The sequence below is a fragment of the Lepidochelys kempii genome, chromosome 17, assembly GCF_965140265.1.
Source record: "Lepidochelys kempii isolate rLepKem1 chromosome 17, rLepKem1.hap2, whole genome shotgun sequence".
Lineage (NCBI taxonomy): Eukaryota > Metazoa > Chordata > Testudines > Cheloniidae > Lepidochelys > Lepidochelys kempii.
The window spans coordinates 6,645,626-6,663,021 of NC_133272.1; the positions used below are offsets into that span (position 1 = coordinate 6,645,626).

General features: G+C 40.7%; 1 protein-coding gene across 15 annotated transcripts in view; it reads right to left on the reverse strand.

The window, feature by feature from the left end:
• BCAS3 (BCAS3 microtubule associated cell migration factor) overlaps nt 1-16,038 on the reverse strand; it is a 500,928-nt gene extending 484,890 nt beyond the window's left edge. For 7 of the 15 annotated variants that reach the window (XR_012155469.1, XR_012155468.1, XM_073315910.1 and 4 more), the window contains exons 1-7: nt 15,827-16,037; nt 14,620-14,704; nt 14,175-14,219; nt 13,962-14,049; nt 9,890-9,944; nt 7,575-7,650; nt 5,381-5,487 (exon numbers count right to left, since the gene is read on the reverse strand). Coding sequence is in view for 12 of the 15 variants with exons in the window: in XM_073315910.1 (XP_073172011.1) it covers nt 5,381-5,487; nt 7,575-7,650; nt 9,890-9,944; nt 13,962-14,032 (309 nt within the window). In the remaining 3 variants the exon portion in view is untranslated. Of the gene's footprint in view, nt 1-5,380; nt 5,488-7,574; nt 7,651-9,889; nt 9,945-13,961; nt 14,050-14,174; nt 14,220-14,619; nt 14,705-14,993; nt 15,245-15,826 lie in introns of those variants that run through there. The other 8 variants (XM_073315903.1, XM_073315912.1, XM_073315906.1 and 5 more) reach the window with 6 other exon arrangements.
• Nucleotides 16,039-17,396: the final 1,358 nt, after the last annotated feature.

Genomic DNA, 17,396 nt, shown 5'->3' on the forward strand with positions numbered 1-17,396 from the left:
TGTGCAAGTGATGTGTGTTCAAACAAAACCAGTACTCTTTTAAATCTGTACAGAACTCAAAACATTTGTAGTATGAAAAGAAAACAAACAAACCTAGAAGAATGATTAGCCCAGTCCCTGTCCTTATGCCCACCTCCCAAGTCTTCTGATGCTTTTAAAGGTTAGACATCTTGATCAGTCTCACATTTTTCTAAGTGCCTACTGCAAGCCTGCACCAGGGTCTCCATGTTGGGGATGACTGTTCAGGTCCCAATATCCTCTGGTCAGAAGAAACTGGGAAGAAAGCACTTAATTTGTCATTAGCTTCCTACCGCATAAGTCACAGACACTTTTACCACCATTGACTAAACTGGAGAAGGAAGGGAGAATGGAACTGGTTTTCCCAGCCACCACCATGCTTTTTTGAGAACTGAGGAAGGGAAAAGAATTCACACACACACACAACTAGCTACTGCATTTGCAGTAGACTGTGTAACACATTAAAAATCTTAATATTTATTAACTGGTAAATATTGGCCCATCATTTTTACATTATGACAATGAAACAAAGGAAAAGTCAGAGAATAGCATGCCATCCTTAACTTGCCCAGCTATGACCAGTACTCCATGGGTCTCTAATCAGTGGATGTAATCGACCCTGTAAGCTGCCATACCAATAAAGATTGAAGTAGCAGTATTGTACCACAACTTTTACAACATATATTTAAATATATGTTATGTTTACTATTATGCAGTTCCCTTTGAACAGGCAAAGTTCCTAATTTATTAAAATTAATGCCTAATAACTCTGTTCTAACTGAATAGGGAAAATCTAAATTAATGTCGCCTTCTACTTCTGAAACCTCCTGTGTACAATGAAAAACGTTATCACCCACAAAAGCAGCCAAAATGCATTTCTGTGAATAGGAATATCTATCTAAAACAGATTCTTGTAAACCACATTAAGCATAAACCAATTCCAACTGCTTTCTGGTTCTGACACAGTATTTGAAATACAAGACTGGGGGCAAAGGGAAAACAAATTCCAAACACAACACAAAACCACATTGCACAATTACTGAATGGGAACTTGTAGTCATTACTTTTGTATAATCCCAGATTTCTTCCCACTTCGAAAGGCATATTTTAAAAACACTTTTAACCTTCCCACCCCCATTTCAAAACAAAGATCAAAGAAAACCAGTTTGGATGGATACCTTCTGCATCTTATACAATACAGATTTAGACATTACACCTCAGAACTCCAGCCGTTACTTCAGCACCCAGCAGTCCGAACATTATTTCAGTCCTTTGAAGCCGATCAAATGGTATCTTCCATTTGCAAGTAACACTTCTGTAATCAAAGATCTTTCTCCAAGGAAATGTTAATGTAAAACCACTCGGACTGCAGAGACATACATACACTCCTGGAGGCAAACTACAAAGGTGTTTAGAAGTCAATGTAACACCACTATGAAAAGCGTCAGCTTAGTAGCTGTCATAAACACTTCATAATCACGCAGACGCAAACTGGACTGCCTGCAGCTCATTATTTTATTATGTACTGAATAGGGGTCCAACTGAAGGAGGAAAGAAATCACAATGCTACAGATGATAGCCTCAGTGTATAGCTTTTCACTTAAACTTTGGGACTCTTGCTTCTTAAAACAGAAAGGGCTTCTAAATAAAATCTTACAGATTTCTCTTGTCAGGTTTCTTGAGCTTTAGCGTGCTAAAAATAACAGTGTGGATATTGCAGCTAGCTAGCTGCCCAAGTACAAGCCAGCCTTACTAAGGGGTCCTTACTTGGGTGGCTAGCCTGCGCCACTGCTCACACCACAAAGTCTACACTGCTATTTTTAGCACGCTACCTGAAGTCGAGCTCGCACGCATCTGTCTCTACCCGCTCTGGGAGGTGCACCCCCAACTGCAGTGTAGCCAGACCCTAAGAGGATGTAGAAAGGATACATATACAGAATATATGCTATTGCCAAGTGAATGGCATAATTTTGTATATAAAGTCACTTTGCCACACAACTGCCAATTCTTTTTGTACCTGGACCCTAAATAGCAATAGGAAGAGGGTAGGCAAGTGTAGATTATGCTATGTCCTTTCTTCTTAGGAGTCTCAGATACAAATCCCCAATCCACAGAAAATCGAAGTTTAGAAAAAAAAACTTATCTAACTGGGAAACCAAACAAGGGATAACATGAATGACAAGGAAAACATTCCAAAATTATATTGTTAAACACATAAGTGGGCAATACTGTTCATATAATCTGCAACTACACAATCCCTGGCTGTGGTTTTATCAGATCTCACAAGCTGTATGAATAGGAGGCCTCAAAGGAAAACCCTAGGTGCTGCAGAAAGTAGGGATGGTCATTCAGTAGCTGGCATTCTTTCCCCCCCTCCACCACCATGTCAGTGAAGACTTAATTTCAATCAACAATACATACCACTGACACCAGCCCAGTTATGGAACTGACAATTATATAATTAATCAAATTCCCATTCAACCAAATCCCTTTGTGTAAGTAAGCACCCTTCTCACCCCACAGCATATAAATCTTATTGACCAAAGTAACAAAGGACTGATCCCAAAGAAACCACACTGGACTTCTCCTTTGTAATATATTTAATCCATGTCCCAAAATTTATGATGGGCCACTCCAGCCCCACAAAACACATATTAATTATTCAGGAAAGGCTTGCATCAGGAAAGGCTTGGAGATCTAAAAACTTCCAGGTGGCACCACTCTCCCTCATAAATGAAGCATACAAATAGCAAATAATAATTCTTCCACATTTGCTCCAAAAATATTTCCCTCTTTCCTACTGGCCTCAAATGCTGCGGGAAAGCGGATACCCTGAAGTACTGCAAACCTCCTGACATTTATTCCAGCTACAATGGCTCACGTTGCCAAGACATGTATATCAAATAGCACCTACAGATAACCCATCTCGAACTCATCATGAATCTGCTCCAGAGTCACTTTCCTGAGGCTGCAAAGCAATGAATGTCACTTTATTTCAGAGACTAGATTCATACACGGTCACAACACAGTTTGCAGTTTAGAGCGTGTTACTTTGACATCTCATGCCCTGCTCCAAGCTGAGCATTCTCAAAGAGGGGCAACAAGTCTTCAGAACACAACTCTATTCCTATTTAGACTGCCTCAGCTTGTGTATCAACTTGAACACATTCTCAAGCTCAGAAAGAACTTTCTGAAAGCTGCTGAAGGGCTTCCTTATGCAAAAATCAAATCATACCAATAGGGGTTTGTGATTTCCTAGTTTCATTTTTTCTTAGTATTTATTAGCCTAATAAAAAGGAACAACAAGAAATAGAAAATATTCCATTGTGAAATACACTGGAAAAACATGTAAACTGGCTGTGTGGAGACTGCTCTATTGACAGAAGAGACAAGGAATTTGTAGTTATACGACATTGTTTGGCCTAACTATGGTACCTCCATGCAAAAAAAAAAAAAAAAAAAAGATTCCCTCTACCCAAAAGGAAATGGAGTTCTCCAAGACACTCCTACATCACCCCTCTTGCCCTCCCCCTACACATAAGACCCCATCTCATAGCAATCTTCCCCTTGGTTAGGAGTATAGATGGCTTCCTTCAGAGATACTCATTTCTTCAGCTACAGAGAGTCACCTGATAAGGAAGCAAGGCACTCTCCCACCTTATGCCCAGGGCAAGAATATACTATATCAACAGAGAACTGATCCCTTGCCAGATGAAGACCCAAACTCTAATCTCTTCTACTGTAAACTAGCCCAGAGAAGTCCAAGGTCACACCACCAGGTGTGTGCCTCTATACACCTTTCAGTAAACACTTATCTGTTCAAATAAATTCATTAGAGAAAGTTCAAAGAAGTTATGTTATAGAAAATCTTTAACTTCGATCAGTGTATATAATCTCTGTGTACTCTAAACTTATTTGTTCAGAATCCTGTTAGGATCGCTGGTGCTACTGACGCTGTACTATATTTTTTAGCTCAATATCTTAGTGACACCTAATGTTTGTTCCCTGTAATACACATGACGAATAAAGCATAGCGATTTTTTAAAAGGTTTAAATACTCACTTTTTGTATAAGAATATTTTCAAAGTTTAAAAAGTTTTAACTGGATACAAAAATTATTTTGCATGCTAAATTCTTATACAGCAGTATATACGGTAACTTCCTTACTCAAGAAGTAAGCAACCAATTTGGTTTTTCTACAAACGTACTTTTCTTTAAAAGTTTAAAGACAAAAATACAGCAGCACCCAAAAGTTCCATTCTGCTCCATTCAAAATAAAGGTCTTGAATGTGAGAAACAACTGTAGTTCCTCAGGAAATCTAAGAAAATATACAAATTCCCAAATTCCACATGAAGTACAGTCGGGTACATTGAGGCCTCTTATTTTACACTGCCACCCCCGAAACTGCAGGCTCTGAACTTCCTAAAAAGGTTTTCTTCTTCCTCTTTAACAGAAAAGACAAATTGCGAGAAAAATTCCATTTCTGTCTCCCCCCTGTACAAGCAAATGGTTAGTCCTTAACACAGCTCCCAAGCTGGTGTGCAAAAGTACTTTCAAAGAGAAAATGAAATTCCATTTAATTTCCTAAAATGTAGCTTGCTGCATAAAAACTACTCTCTTTCTCACCCAGGGAGGGATGAAAAGGAAAAATATTTTCCAGAAAGGCTCTGTATTCTACAAAGAGGAGAAATTTCATCCAGTATGCGCACTGGGTTTATTTTGAAGTATTGGACACACTAGATTTCATGAGTTAAGAATTTTATCACATACCATACTAAACTTTATTCTAAGTTCAAGAAATTTGGGGGAAATTTCCCAAATTAAGTCCATGTGCTCAAACCATTCTGAAACACAAACTGCATGCTATGTATGACAGAATAAAATTAAATCCATATGCACATACAGACTTTAAATAAAATTAAAATTGCAAATCATGTACATGACAGACACACATTGTGATTGTAAAATGCTATTAATATTGTCATGCTTGCATTCCTGGGAAATGTAAATCCTTTTCATAGAACAGTTGAATTTACCCTTCCTCCTTAGTGTGGACTTCTTTCCCCTATATTTATAGGATATTAACTTCTCTGTAATGTTACACCCTGCTCCAAATCAAAAAAATTACCTTTACAGCAATTTAAAAAACCCCTCAGATTTAAAGGTAGGTAGTTTAATATTTGGTGTAACTCACACTCTTAAATTAATCTTATGTTAAACCATTTTACACGTACAACATATGCTGTAGCCTTCTACTATTTAGTTTAAAGTAATATAGTTTGTTATAAAAAATTAGATGTGGCATAAAATCAGCATCTCAAAGAGGCTTGTTTTCTGAAGACAGAGTTATTATGTACTTACGGGTATGCTCCAGATCTGTATTCCATCACTGTACCCAATCATTAGCAGCAAAGGTGGTTCATTGCCAGTGCTATGTATCTCATGAAACTCCATATTCCTTGATGTATCTAAATTGGATTTAAATATCAAAATGAACATCAAGTTAGGACAAATTATGTTTAATGTCTGGTATACTGGACACAGTTTTTGAAATCCATATTCATATTATAATTAAAGGCACAGCAATGTGCTTTTTAATCCTTAACTCCTATAACTGAAAAAATAGTGAAAAAAATGTTCCTCTAGACACAAGTAATAAGATCTGTAATTAGAGTTTTATTTGAGAGGGTACAAAATACCAGTTTAGAGGGAGTGATGATGGGAAACTTCCTACACAGCATAAGAAAGGAGGCTATGACAAGATGACTCAGAGGTCTTTGACATTCTTACCTCCTATGATTATTAGCACACGATCAAGCTATTTTTCTATAAGCACCATGAAATTCTAGAAAAGCACCTCTTCACATTTCACAATTACTATTCTGAAGCCAAGTTTACAAAATATATACAGTCTACAGTACTCTGCTACTTAAGAGATTTAGCAACAGAAATTATTAGTGCATTTAGAAGGAACGATTGAGTACACAGAAAATAGAGGGATCGGTGATTCCTTCTTCAGTACTTTTTCAGAGGTACTTTGTCTATTTAGGAAAAAAGAGAGGTCTTTTTACTGAGCAAATAGAATCATCTGTAAGCTACATTACTGCCAGTTCATGTAATGCTATCGTATGGACAAATCAGAAGAAAATCACAGAGGAGCAACAAAATAATAATTATAACAAAGATGACACTTATGTAGCACTTTGATGATCAAAGCTTTTTACACATATTATCTAATGCTCACAACACCCCTCTGAAAAAGGCAATTTCCATAAAACTATGAAGGTGCTATAGAAATATATCAAGACAGACTAAAATAACCAAATGTTTTTATATCTTGGCTAAGGCCGCTCTACCCTAAAGTTAGCGAGAAGCAGAATGTTCTGAAAGCATGTAAACTTCTGACAGGCAGGGAGAAGAACTCTTCAGGATGGTACAAGAGTATAACCAAGACTAAGACGATTAAACTGAACTAAGGTAAATTTAGGATGAATATGAAAAATAAAGGTTTCATTGGATATGTTTGATTTTCTGTCATACTGTGGCAAGTGAAAGGACGTGGCGAAAGCCCCAGTGGCTGGGACATTTACAAATGCACAGCAAGGAAAAAGAAACCTACTAGAAAACAATCACGCACTGGCCTTGAGCATGAGGCAGTGAGATACACAAGCTAACCTAACAGGTCTTTTCTGTCTCTAACATCTATAAATTTGTGAACTAGGAATCTTTTTGCCATTCCAACAGCTATAAGAAGTATAACTTGCCCTACTTACCACCAGGACATGAAGATTCCCTATCATGTCATACTATCATGTTACATCTGGGATCAGAGTGAGCCTTTGCCAGAGGGGTAAGGTGGAGGACACTGAGGTAACAATCAAGCTGTAGGAAACATCTGGAGGAGAGCTACAGCCTCTGACTTGTAGGACAGGCTTAGAGCTCCATGGTTAGTAAAAGCAAATTGATGTACATTGTTAACACTTCCATTAGCTACACCTCGTGTAGCTCACGAAAGCATAAGCTTTCGTGAGCTACAGCATGGAATGCATCTGATGAAGTGAGCTGTAGCTCGCGAAAGCTTATGCTCAAATAAATTGGTTAGTCTCTAAGGTGCCACAAGTACTCCTTTTCCTTTTATGACACTGCAGCCATTCAATATGTGTGCATGAAGCCACTGGGAGAGATAATTAGGTGATTCATGCCACAAACCTACGAATACATGGATTACACTCAGGGCCTATGTTTTGTTTTCAACTGATCTGGATAGTGAGGGGGCCAAGGGACTTTGCTCTGGAATTTGGTGACCTCACTAATCCTGTAACACCAGAGTTCGCTCACCTTCACATTTCAAGAAATTTGCTGAGTAAAGGCCTGTCTATTCACTCGGGATTTTACACAATAACGATTCATTCCTGGTTAGTAAGGAGTAGAAAGGGAGTTCTGTTTGAGCCAACTCTTGTCTAAACTGTAATTTTTTAATTTTGCTGTTTAAAATTATTGTATATGGGCCCAAAAGATATAGAAATAAAACTGAAAGAGGAAGATAAAACCATACCATTTAAGTCTGTGTTTTCAAATCTGACCCATACTATTTTTTCTTTTTCTTCTGTTGGTGGACTACCACTGTAGGCCTACACACAAAAAAGAGAAAGGTTGAAAGAAAATGAAGTATAACATCTTTATTTTCTGCTCTCTGTATACAGCACATCGGGTAATGCAAGGAAAACAAGAATTGTTGCATATTCTTATTGCATGCATGCAATTATTGCATACTTATACCCTCAATATTTCTGGGAGGTTTTGAGAGGAGTGGTTCCCTGGTCAACACATTTAATCTTAAATATAATTCAACTAGTGTACCAACACTTATTAAAGTAAAAAAGCAGCAAGACACACAACCAAAGACCTTCCAGGTACAGAGAACAAAAGCCAACTGGCTTCTAAGAAACATAAACCTTGTATTAATTGGACAGAACAGATGATAGTTGTTTCTATAATCCTTGATTTTGACAGTTTAAACTATTTTTAAATAGAATAAAAAGAGGATCTTTAGAGAGAGGTATGTGTATTCCTTTAATTCCTTTTTGACCCACTTAAACACTTTATAAGCGAGGCTGAAAAAACAGAAGCCTTTCTTTCCTCTGAAGCTCATTCCTACTGTGACATTTTAATCATATACCTATGATTTTAATATAACCAAAATATTTAAGTTTGAAACAGAAGGCACTGTAACTAAATCAAAGCAGATCCATACTTCAGTTAAATATATTCTACAGATGCCCCTAAAGAGATGAGGTACAAGAGAAATTGGAATGAAGCTTCTTGGTGTTTCTAGACAACCTAAGTTTTACAGTTCTCAGGAGAAACTGCAGTAATCAGAGTATGAGCTACAGAGGCAATACCATTGTTTCCAAGTGAATTATTGTAAGATACTGTGCAGTATTTTGGATTAAATATGAAAAGAACTTGTATAATCACTATGTGCATGCTGGACAAGCAATAATATGCACTCAACATGTAAATAAAAAATTAGTGTTGGTATTATTTTTCAAAACAAAGCATGTTCCACGCTTACAAGGCAAATTGACTTGTAAAATATAACTAAGAGTGCATCTTTTTAACTATGGAGAAAAAATATCTGAGTATAAGAACAGGTTAAAACACAACAATTCCTTCAATAGAAGTTTGACTATCCTTACTTTTACATCATAGCTTGAATCACAACATGAAAAAATACATTTGGCAAATTACTAATAGTCAGAACCATCAGTGGGAAACTTTTCCTAACGGGAGTCAGGGTGTGCAAATTTCTTTTTAAAAAAGAAATTTCTAGCTTGTATAATTAACTATTATTACTATTATTAACTGATTCCAGCTATGAATCAATTCAATGTTGCCTTCCTGAGTGGACAGGTAAACAGTTACAGTTCCCCTACTACATCCACAGCTTTCCCACATACCAGGAGCATGAAATTAATCCCACTCTGATCAGTTTCAGCCTGCTACTTAGGACCCCCTGGGCAGCAGTGAAGTGACCACAGCCATATCAATTCATTCTGCAGTTACTTGGGAAAGCTAGAAACAACAGAGCACAAAAGAACCAGGGCTATTCTTAGGGAAGAATGACCCAAGATATGGAGCGGGGGAGAAAAGCAGAATGACAGATTCAGGTGTTTATCCCGCCTCACCGCAAGCTGGAGAAGGGGTAAATTAGCAAATCTCCTCCACCCAGCAGCAACCTGAAGGTTCTGAGGCAAGTGGAGAAAGGAACAGAGGAAAAAACCTCTCCTTCTCCTTTCCAGCAAATGTTAAACTTGCAAAACAAGCAGGTGTGTATCAAACTTTTCTGATGCCTACTAGCCAGACGTCGACACAAAAACTCATGAGTTCCTAAGTGTGGTCCAGAAATACCAGCTTGGGAGGAGTCCCAGCAATTAGGAGGGTTGGCCTTCCCACAAAAATGTGGTCTATCTACCTCACAAGTAAGCCTTTGCCTTTCATTGCTACCACTACCGCATCTTTAAGTCGGCAGACAATGTAACCCTCTCTCGCTAGTACATATATGAGACATTTTTTAAATACTTTGCCCAAGACTTTCACCTGACAGTGATTTTGGGTGCCCAGTTGGAAACACCTCAAAAGCACCCGATTTTCAGACCGTACGCACCTTCTGAAAGTCAGGCCCTTTTAAGGCGTCTAAGATGGGGGACCAAAAAAAAAAATAAAAATAAAAAAAACTGAAGCACTCAAAATTACCAGTCAAGCACTTTTAAAAATGTTGATCTTTGTATAAATTGGACTATCTAGCTGCAACTTACTTATACGTATTACTAGCACTGTGAAGAGAGTGGGTTTGTTTTAGGCCCTTACCTGTGGCACAACATCTTGAAGAAATGTAACAACACTTTCCATATATGACTGTTCCCTGGAAAAGAAGAGTCCTTAATTACTATGGAAGTCTAAATACAGACATAAATACACTGACTATCACTTACCACTGGGGAAAATGATGCAGGCTATGCCTTAGTTTAGATTATCTGCGAAAGAATGATTGGCAACTCATTGGATAATAACTGCACAGAAAATTACATTTGCCTTGACTGGTGGAGAAACCTCCAATTCCAGTCTGTATGGTTTCTTTACAAATTTGTGGGGTTACATTTTGCTTTTTACACTATACACCTACTCAACTACATTTAAAATGTCCCCAGTTATTCCACTGAGAAAAATACGGTGTTACCCCTTGCTGGTGTGTAATTCAAGGTATAACAGAACCTCAGAATTACAAACACTTTGGGAATGGAGGTTGTTCAAAGCTCTGAAATGTTCGTAACTTTGAACAAAATGTTTTGGTTGTGCTTTCAAAAGTTTCCAATTGAACACTGACTTAATACAGCTCTGAAACTTTACCCTGCAGAAGAAAAATACTGCTTTTACCCATCTTAATTTAAATTAAACAAGCACAGAAACAGTTTCCTTACCTTGTCAAATCTTTATTTTAAAACTTTCCCTTTATTTTAGTAGTTTTATGTTTAACATGGTACTGTATTGTACAGTATTTGCCCTTTTTGGGGGGATGGGAGGGGGGAAATCTCTGATGCCTGATTGCGTACTTCCAGTTCCAAATGATGCATGCGGTTGACCGGTCAGTTCATAACTCTGGTGTTCGTTACTCTGAGGTTCTACTGTACTACACAATACCCATATAGTCTGGAAAATTTGGAACCCAATGACTTGATAAACTGCCTATCCCACACTGGTCACAAAGTAAGGGCACTGAAGTCTGTAAAGGATTAAGTCGTCTCTGACTGTCACATGTCTGGGCAAAGTGTAAAAGGAAGGGAAAGCTGGGTCAAAGGAGAAGGCTGTATCCTTTTCCCTCCTGGCTGGCTGAAGCAAGCAAAGCCTTTGGGAATTATTCTTCAGTGTTTTTCCATTTGCTTTTTGTTTTGCGATTGATCTGTGGACAATCAAACAAGCCCTGAAGAAAGGGCATTAAAAAACTAATAGCTGAAACATTATTTCTCTTCCTGGGCTGGGGAAAACTACCCGCCAGCTTACATATGCTAGGCACTATCCTGAAGCTAAGAGAGGCTAGAGATTTCTCCTATCTATTCCCGAGATAAAGCTGGCTAAGATTAGTGGGAAGGCATTTTCAGTAGAGGTCTTACACTGTGGAACTCACTCCTCTTGGCAATTCATTATCAGCTGCACTTCAGAGTGCAGTGGTGTATAATGCAAGGCACATTTGTTCTGATGGACTTTAACTAAGGCTTTTATTAAGGTATCTTACATAAGAGAGACGCGAGTCTCTCAAATATGCTGTGTAACTGCTGAGCAACAAAATATGTGGACTCACCCCATAAGGCTGATGATATCTTTGTATAATGCTAGTCACCTAACTTGGCAATGGACAACATGTTCAGCAGCCCATACAATTTTTTAAAAGTTAGTGGTGATTCTAAATTTTATTAGAATTTAGAATCTCTGCATCCAACAACTTTGACATACTTCAGATTAATGATTATTTTGGTACATATTCAATCTGTTTTAACATAACTACTTCAGCATTAAGTCTTGAATTACCAATAGCAGCAAATACAAGTTGTTGCCACTACTGCCCTTGCTGCTGGAACAAAGAAATCCAGATCCCTGCTACCAAAAGGCTCAGCCACTTTCCTTCTAAATAAAACTGTGTAAATATCTTGTCCACATAAAATGTTGTGGACATTCAGTACTTGGAAGCCTTTGTTCTCTCCAGTCATGACAGCACTAGGGGAGGAGACGTAAGTTTCTGCGTACACTTGTATAACAGGACAGTCCTACAGCTCCATGAGCATCACTTCTAAATGTAACAAGTTGCCTGCCCTGTGAAATGAAGGCAAATCTGAAAAATTGTTCCTGAAGATCGAGAAACAGTTTATTCCAGACCAAGACTGACAAAAGTGGACACAAAGATTATTAAACTAAAGAGAGTTTATCATAGTAGTTAGAGCAGAGCACTTTAAGACAAGACACCTGCTTTCTATTCCTGATTGACTCATTGTCAATAATCTTGGCCAGGTCATGATCTCTGTCTCTCTATAAACTTGTCTATTCTACAGGATAATTAAAACATAATTGATGTTTATGTATAACAGCCTTAACAAAAGGGTGGTAATGTCTTCATTTCATAAATGTGTGCTGATGCTTTCCAAAGTATATCTTTAATGAGTAAGCCAAGCAGGCACGCTCTGGAAATGTTTTGTTCAATGTATGTACACTAAACCTCTCTTGGAAAGAAATTAAGCAATGGTTAGCAGACAGAATGCTGAAGGCTAAGAACTTCTGAGACAATTTCTTCTTTGATGTACTTAAAAAAAAGAAGAAAAAAAAACCTATGAAACTTCTAATTAGTTTTTAGCCAGGTAATTGATAAATCAGTATTTGAAGTATGCCCCAAGCTAGCTTCTCTTTTGCATATGCTTCTCTTGTTTTTGTAAATTGTTAATATATTCTGCCATTTGTTTGATAACCTACTGTTTCAAAATGAGGGCAGGAGGTTCAAGTTTGTAGCATGTTACCCAGAAAATTCAATTCTGAGATAAAGAATGAGTGATGTACCCATAACAGAGATATGCAGGTTGGGAAAACAAACTGGAAAATAATCACCACACAAAAAGTACATAATCAAATATTCTTATGGAGTTTTTCTTTTTTAATTATTGCTTTTCCAGAGAACAAGCTCACTCCACAGAACAGGTTACTACAATAAGAACTGCATTTGGCAAATTTGCAAGATTTCTTCTACAGGCTTCTCCTCCCTTCTATGAAAGCTTAGGTTGCAAAGACCCAGTTGTTTATGCAACTCAGTGTGTTACAGGAACAACTGCATTTTATTTGCTCCTGCTAAAAAAATCAAGTGAATCCTGAGATCTAAATAGACAGTCATCCCCATCATTACCATGGTTCATGTTTTGACAGCTCTTGTAAGTAAAGTACAAGTTGCCAAAACATACATGATGTTGCAATGCAATACCATAGCAAAAAAAACTAGCCAGCAGCATAATGCCACCACTGAGAAAATTTCACCCATTCTGCTACAAAAGGACTTAGGACAGGCAAGTTTTCTGGTTACTCTAATTGAGGATTCAGAGTAACAGCCGTGTTAGTCTGTATTCGCAAAAAGAAAAGGAGTACTTGTGGCACCTTAGAGACTAACCAATTTATTTGAGCATGAGCTTTCGTGAGCTACAGCTCACTTCATCCGATTGGTTAGTCTCATAAGGTGCCACAAGTACTCCTTTTCTAATTGAGGATGTTCACCATTCAACCATTGACATGTGAAGGTAACTTAGGGAGACCTGGCAAAGGTAGGAAAGTCTGTTACGCACTGTATTTTTTTTTTTTTAAACCTTCACTGTACTTGTCTTCTCTGTTCTCCTGAGCAAGCAGTACACTGACATCCACAGCAACCTCACTTACTGAGGCAGTGCAGATAACAGGAGCTTTTATACTTTTTAATATAAGAATGGAACAGAGGGAGACAGCAGTGGCGGGGGGGGAGGAAATCTACAAATGCCCACTAAGCACAAGTTTGTTATGACTCAGTTGTATCTAGTGTCGAGTTTGTTTAGCAAGCAAAATATGTTTTGCAGTCATTTCTTGTTTATATATAAAGTGTTCAATCATCTACCCTGTAACTTGTAAGGTTGGTGAACATTTTGGCCTACCAATCTCAAATGTATCCCTTTCAAAGAGAATGCCTGCTGTGTATAATCTTGTAAATCTGGAAAGAGGCATTTATTTACTTTCTTTTCCTGGAAAATACTGAGCACAACAAAACTGTACTGTTTATGACAGGAAGTTGCTGCTGATTTTGAGAGGACCACGTATTTGTTGAACAGGAATATTCTAGGGATTTCAAACAAAGGTAATTGGACATCTTCTAAAACATGCTTACGTGACAGCCTGTGGGCGAACCACAACTCCCCCTGTACATCGGCTAGGGCGGCGAGGAGATTCTGTTGCCATCGTTGCTCTGCAGATACCTATGGGCAGTAGTTTTTTTTTAAAATAATTATTTATGGGGAAATGTTTATTTATATTAGTCAATTTCTCTAGCTAGCATGACTGTAAGCTCTTCTCTCCGATACATCTAAATCACTATACTCACCTCTGGCACTGTTTAAATAAATCTCTCCTTGTTCAGTACCCCAACCTACACCACAGGAAAAAAGGGAAAACAAAATCTTGCATGATAAAATGAGTTTTATTTAAAGAAACCATGTATTATGTAAATTGCACATATGCACCAACATCTTAGGAAAATATATAACAACAAATTTTATAAATACACTAACTGCATTACACCAGCTTGAGAGCAGCATTTCATCATGAGATACTGACCAGGAAAAATACACACATAAATTATAGAAACATAGACTTTTAATCACAATGAATATGCTCTTGGGAAACAAGACATTCAGTAAGTAATCACAATGGCTAGAATTAAAACCAATGCATAAGATTTCACAAAACAAAAGCATTCCGCTTTTAGTTGTTCAGAACAATTCAGATCAGTTCTCTTATGCAGAAAAATAAAACAGTTTTTTACTCACAGGGCAAAAGGCATTGACCAGACACCAGTAATTATGACAGGTCCTAATCACGCCCCTCAACAGCTTCTATCATCCAATTAGCAATCTAGTAACAACAAAACAACAACAGTTGAATCCAGGTCACTGCAACTACATTACCCAACATAGTAGTCATTACTTAGTGTTGCATGTGTGCATGGTACTTTGTACAGAAAATAAAGACTGTAGATGAAATCCTGACACCATTGACTTCAATGGGGCCAGGATTTGATCCATGTTCCAAGCATTTTACAGTCTAAGAGACATGGAGGAGAGGAGTTGTTCCAAGCCCAGTGGTACATCTGTAAACCTGTAGCAGCCAGTGCCTGCTGTCATTCAGCCACAAGCACTGTTACCTGCAACAGAACTCCAGCTCTTGTGCCACCAGAGTCCCAGGGTGGAAGAGAGCCTGAAGTGCAGGGCTATTGGGAATCATCAGTTCAGTCTTGAGAAACCCCACTGGCAATTCTTGAGCCGGAAAATTGAGCCTGACCAGCCTCCCACACTTGTGATCCCCAAATTGCCACCCAGATACCACAGCTCACCAGACCAATCCAATTTATTTTACTCCTCCGTACTCAGACACCTTCATTTTCCCCCATCTCTCCCCTCCCCTCATCCTTCCCTTCCTCCATCCCTGCACATCCCTCTATCACATCCTTCCTCACCCCTCCCCTACCCCACCCCCCTTTCCCAGACCCTTCCCCTTGCTCCCCCCAACCTCCATCACTCCCTGCCTCCCATCCCTTCTTTTTCCTCCCTTACCCCACCCCCTGTCCCATCCCCCTTCCTGCCATGCCCCATCACCCCACATCCCCCTTTCCCAGCCCTTCTCCTTCCTTTCTTCCCCGTCACCACCGTGGCGGTTCCCCTTCCTCCCTACTGCCATCACCACCCCCTTCTCCCCCTTCCCTGCCCCTACAACCCTTCCCCTTCCCCCCCTGCCCCCACCCCTTCTCCCTCCTCCTCTGCCCCACCACTCTTCTCCAGACCCTGCCCCTCTTCCCCTCCCTCCCCATTTCCCACCCCTGCCCCCTCCTCCCCTGCCCTATTCTCCTCTCCCACCCCTGCTTTCCCCGCCCCCGCCCCTTCTCCTTCCTCCCCTGCCCCATCCCCCTCCTCCACCAGTCTCCTCCCCTTCTATCTCCCCGCTCCCGTTTCCCATCCCCCCCTCCCCGGCCCCCCTCACCTGCTGCGTTGCTCCTTCGCCCTGGCTCCTCACTGACAGTGTTTGGGACCCTCTCGGGAACTGACACCTGGCACACGCTGACACCAACAGCCAATCACCAGGCGGGAGAGGCAGGCTCCTCCGTCCTGTCACCCAATCCCACTCCCCGGTATGGAGCAGTGGGCGGGACATCGACGGTATGACTGTCGCCTGCACCCGCTCACTGGCCAGAGTAGGTTGAGAGAACAGAGCGCAGCCTGGGCCCGTTTAGCTTTGTTTACATCCAGATCTCGCGAGAGCCATCGTGAGACCCCGACGCACGTGCAGGGAGGCAAAGCCCAGGATCCTGTCAGTCACGGACCAACGGCCAATCAGAAGGAAAGACCTTCGACCCCGCCCACATCAAGGCGTCAGAATCCTATTTTACCGTCAGCTTCGTCATTACGTAATCCCGGAAGTGGCCTGGCTGAGGCAGCAAAACCAAGGCCCCGGCTGTCTCCGGGAGGGTCCGCTCGTCTCCGGCCCAGAGCGGGTAGACTCCGCCCCGTCATGGGGTGGGGGCGGGGGGATAATGGCGGAGGCTTCACAGAACCGGGGGGGGGGCAGAGCGGGACGGCGGTTGAGCGAGGCCAGGCTGCGAGGGCCGCGAGCTGCGGCACGGCCCTGGCGGGCGAGATGAGGCGAACGAAGAGCGGCGAGGCCTGGGCACGGAAAGGGGGTGTCACAGCAGGACACACACACACACAGCCCCGCCCCGCGGACAGGGAGCGGCCCTGTCATAACGGGACAGAGCCGCCCGAGCAGCCCGGACGCGTGTTTGGGCGGGACACAGCTCCGCCCGCTGCCCCCGGGACGCTCCTGGGCTAGCGGCCCCAGTGCCCTGAGCAGCGCGGCGAGCGAAGGCCGCCCAACGAAACCTCAGTGGGCAAGACCGGCTGCGGTGACATCAGGGCTAAAATGGCCACCCTGGCTGAAGTGGGTTTTAGTCCACGAGAGCTTATGCTTCAATAAATTGCTTAGTCTCAAAGGTGCCACATGGACGCCTGTTCTTTTTGCGGATACAGACTAACACGGCTGCTACTCTGGCTGAAGCATCCTGATTTTTTAGGCAATAGATGTCCTCCCCACTTCCGTAAATAAATTCTGGAATCACCCTCTCTGGGAACCTGCTGGGTGTAAAACAAAAACCTGACAAACGCTGCCTTCAGATGGCATAGGCCAGCTTTCTCACAACAGTCTGGTCATGAGAGAGCTGAGGGATACAGCTTGGAAATAAAATGTCATACTCAGAACAAGCAGTTGCATCCCCGTCCTGTACATTTACAAGATGACTGCAACTCTTGTAGAGCCACGTGTCACCAATAAGGAAACTCATACTCAGAAACCACAAATGATAACACCACAAGTTTTCATCATCGAGAAAGATTCAATTGTATGATTACTGATCTACATCATTAGTTACAAGAGGGAATGTAAGTTAGGCCCTTGACCGAAAAAGAAGAGAGGGTCCCTAACTGGAGCAGATGTAGTATTTCTCAAATGTAGCCACATCTGGCCACCAGGGGGTTTTCTTGCAGCCACAGCCCCCTGG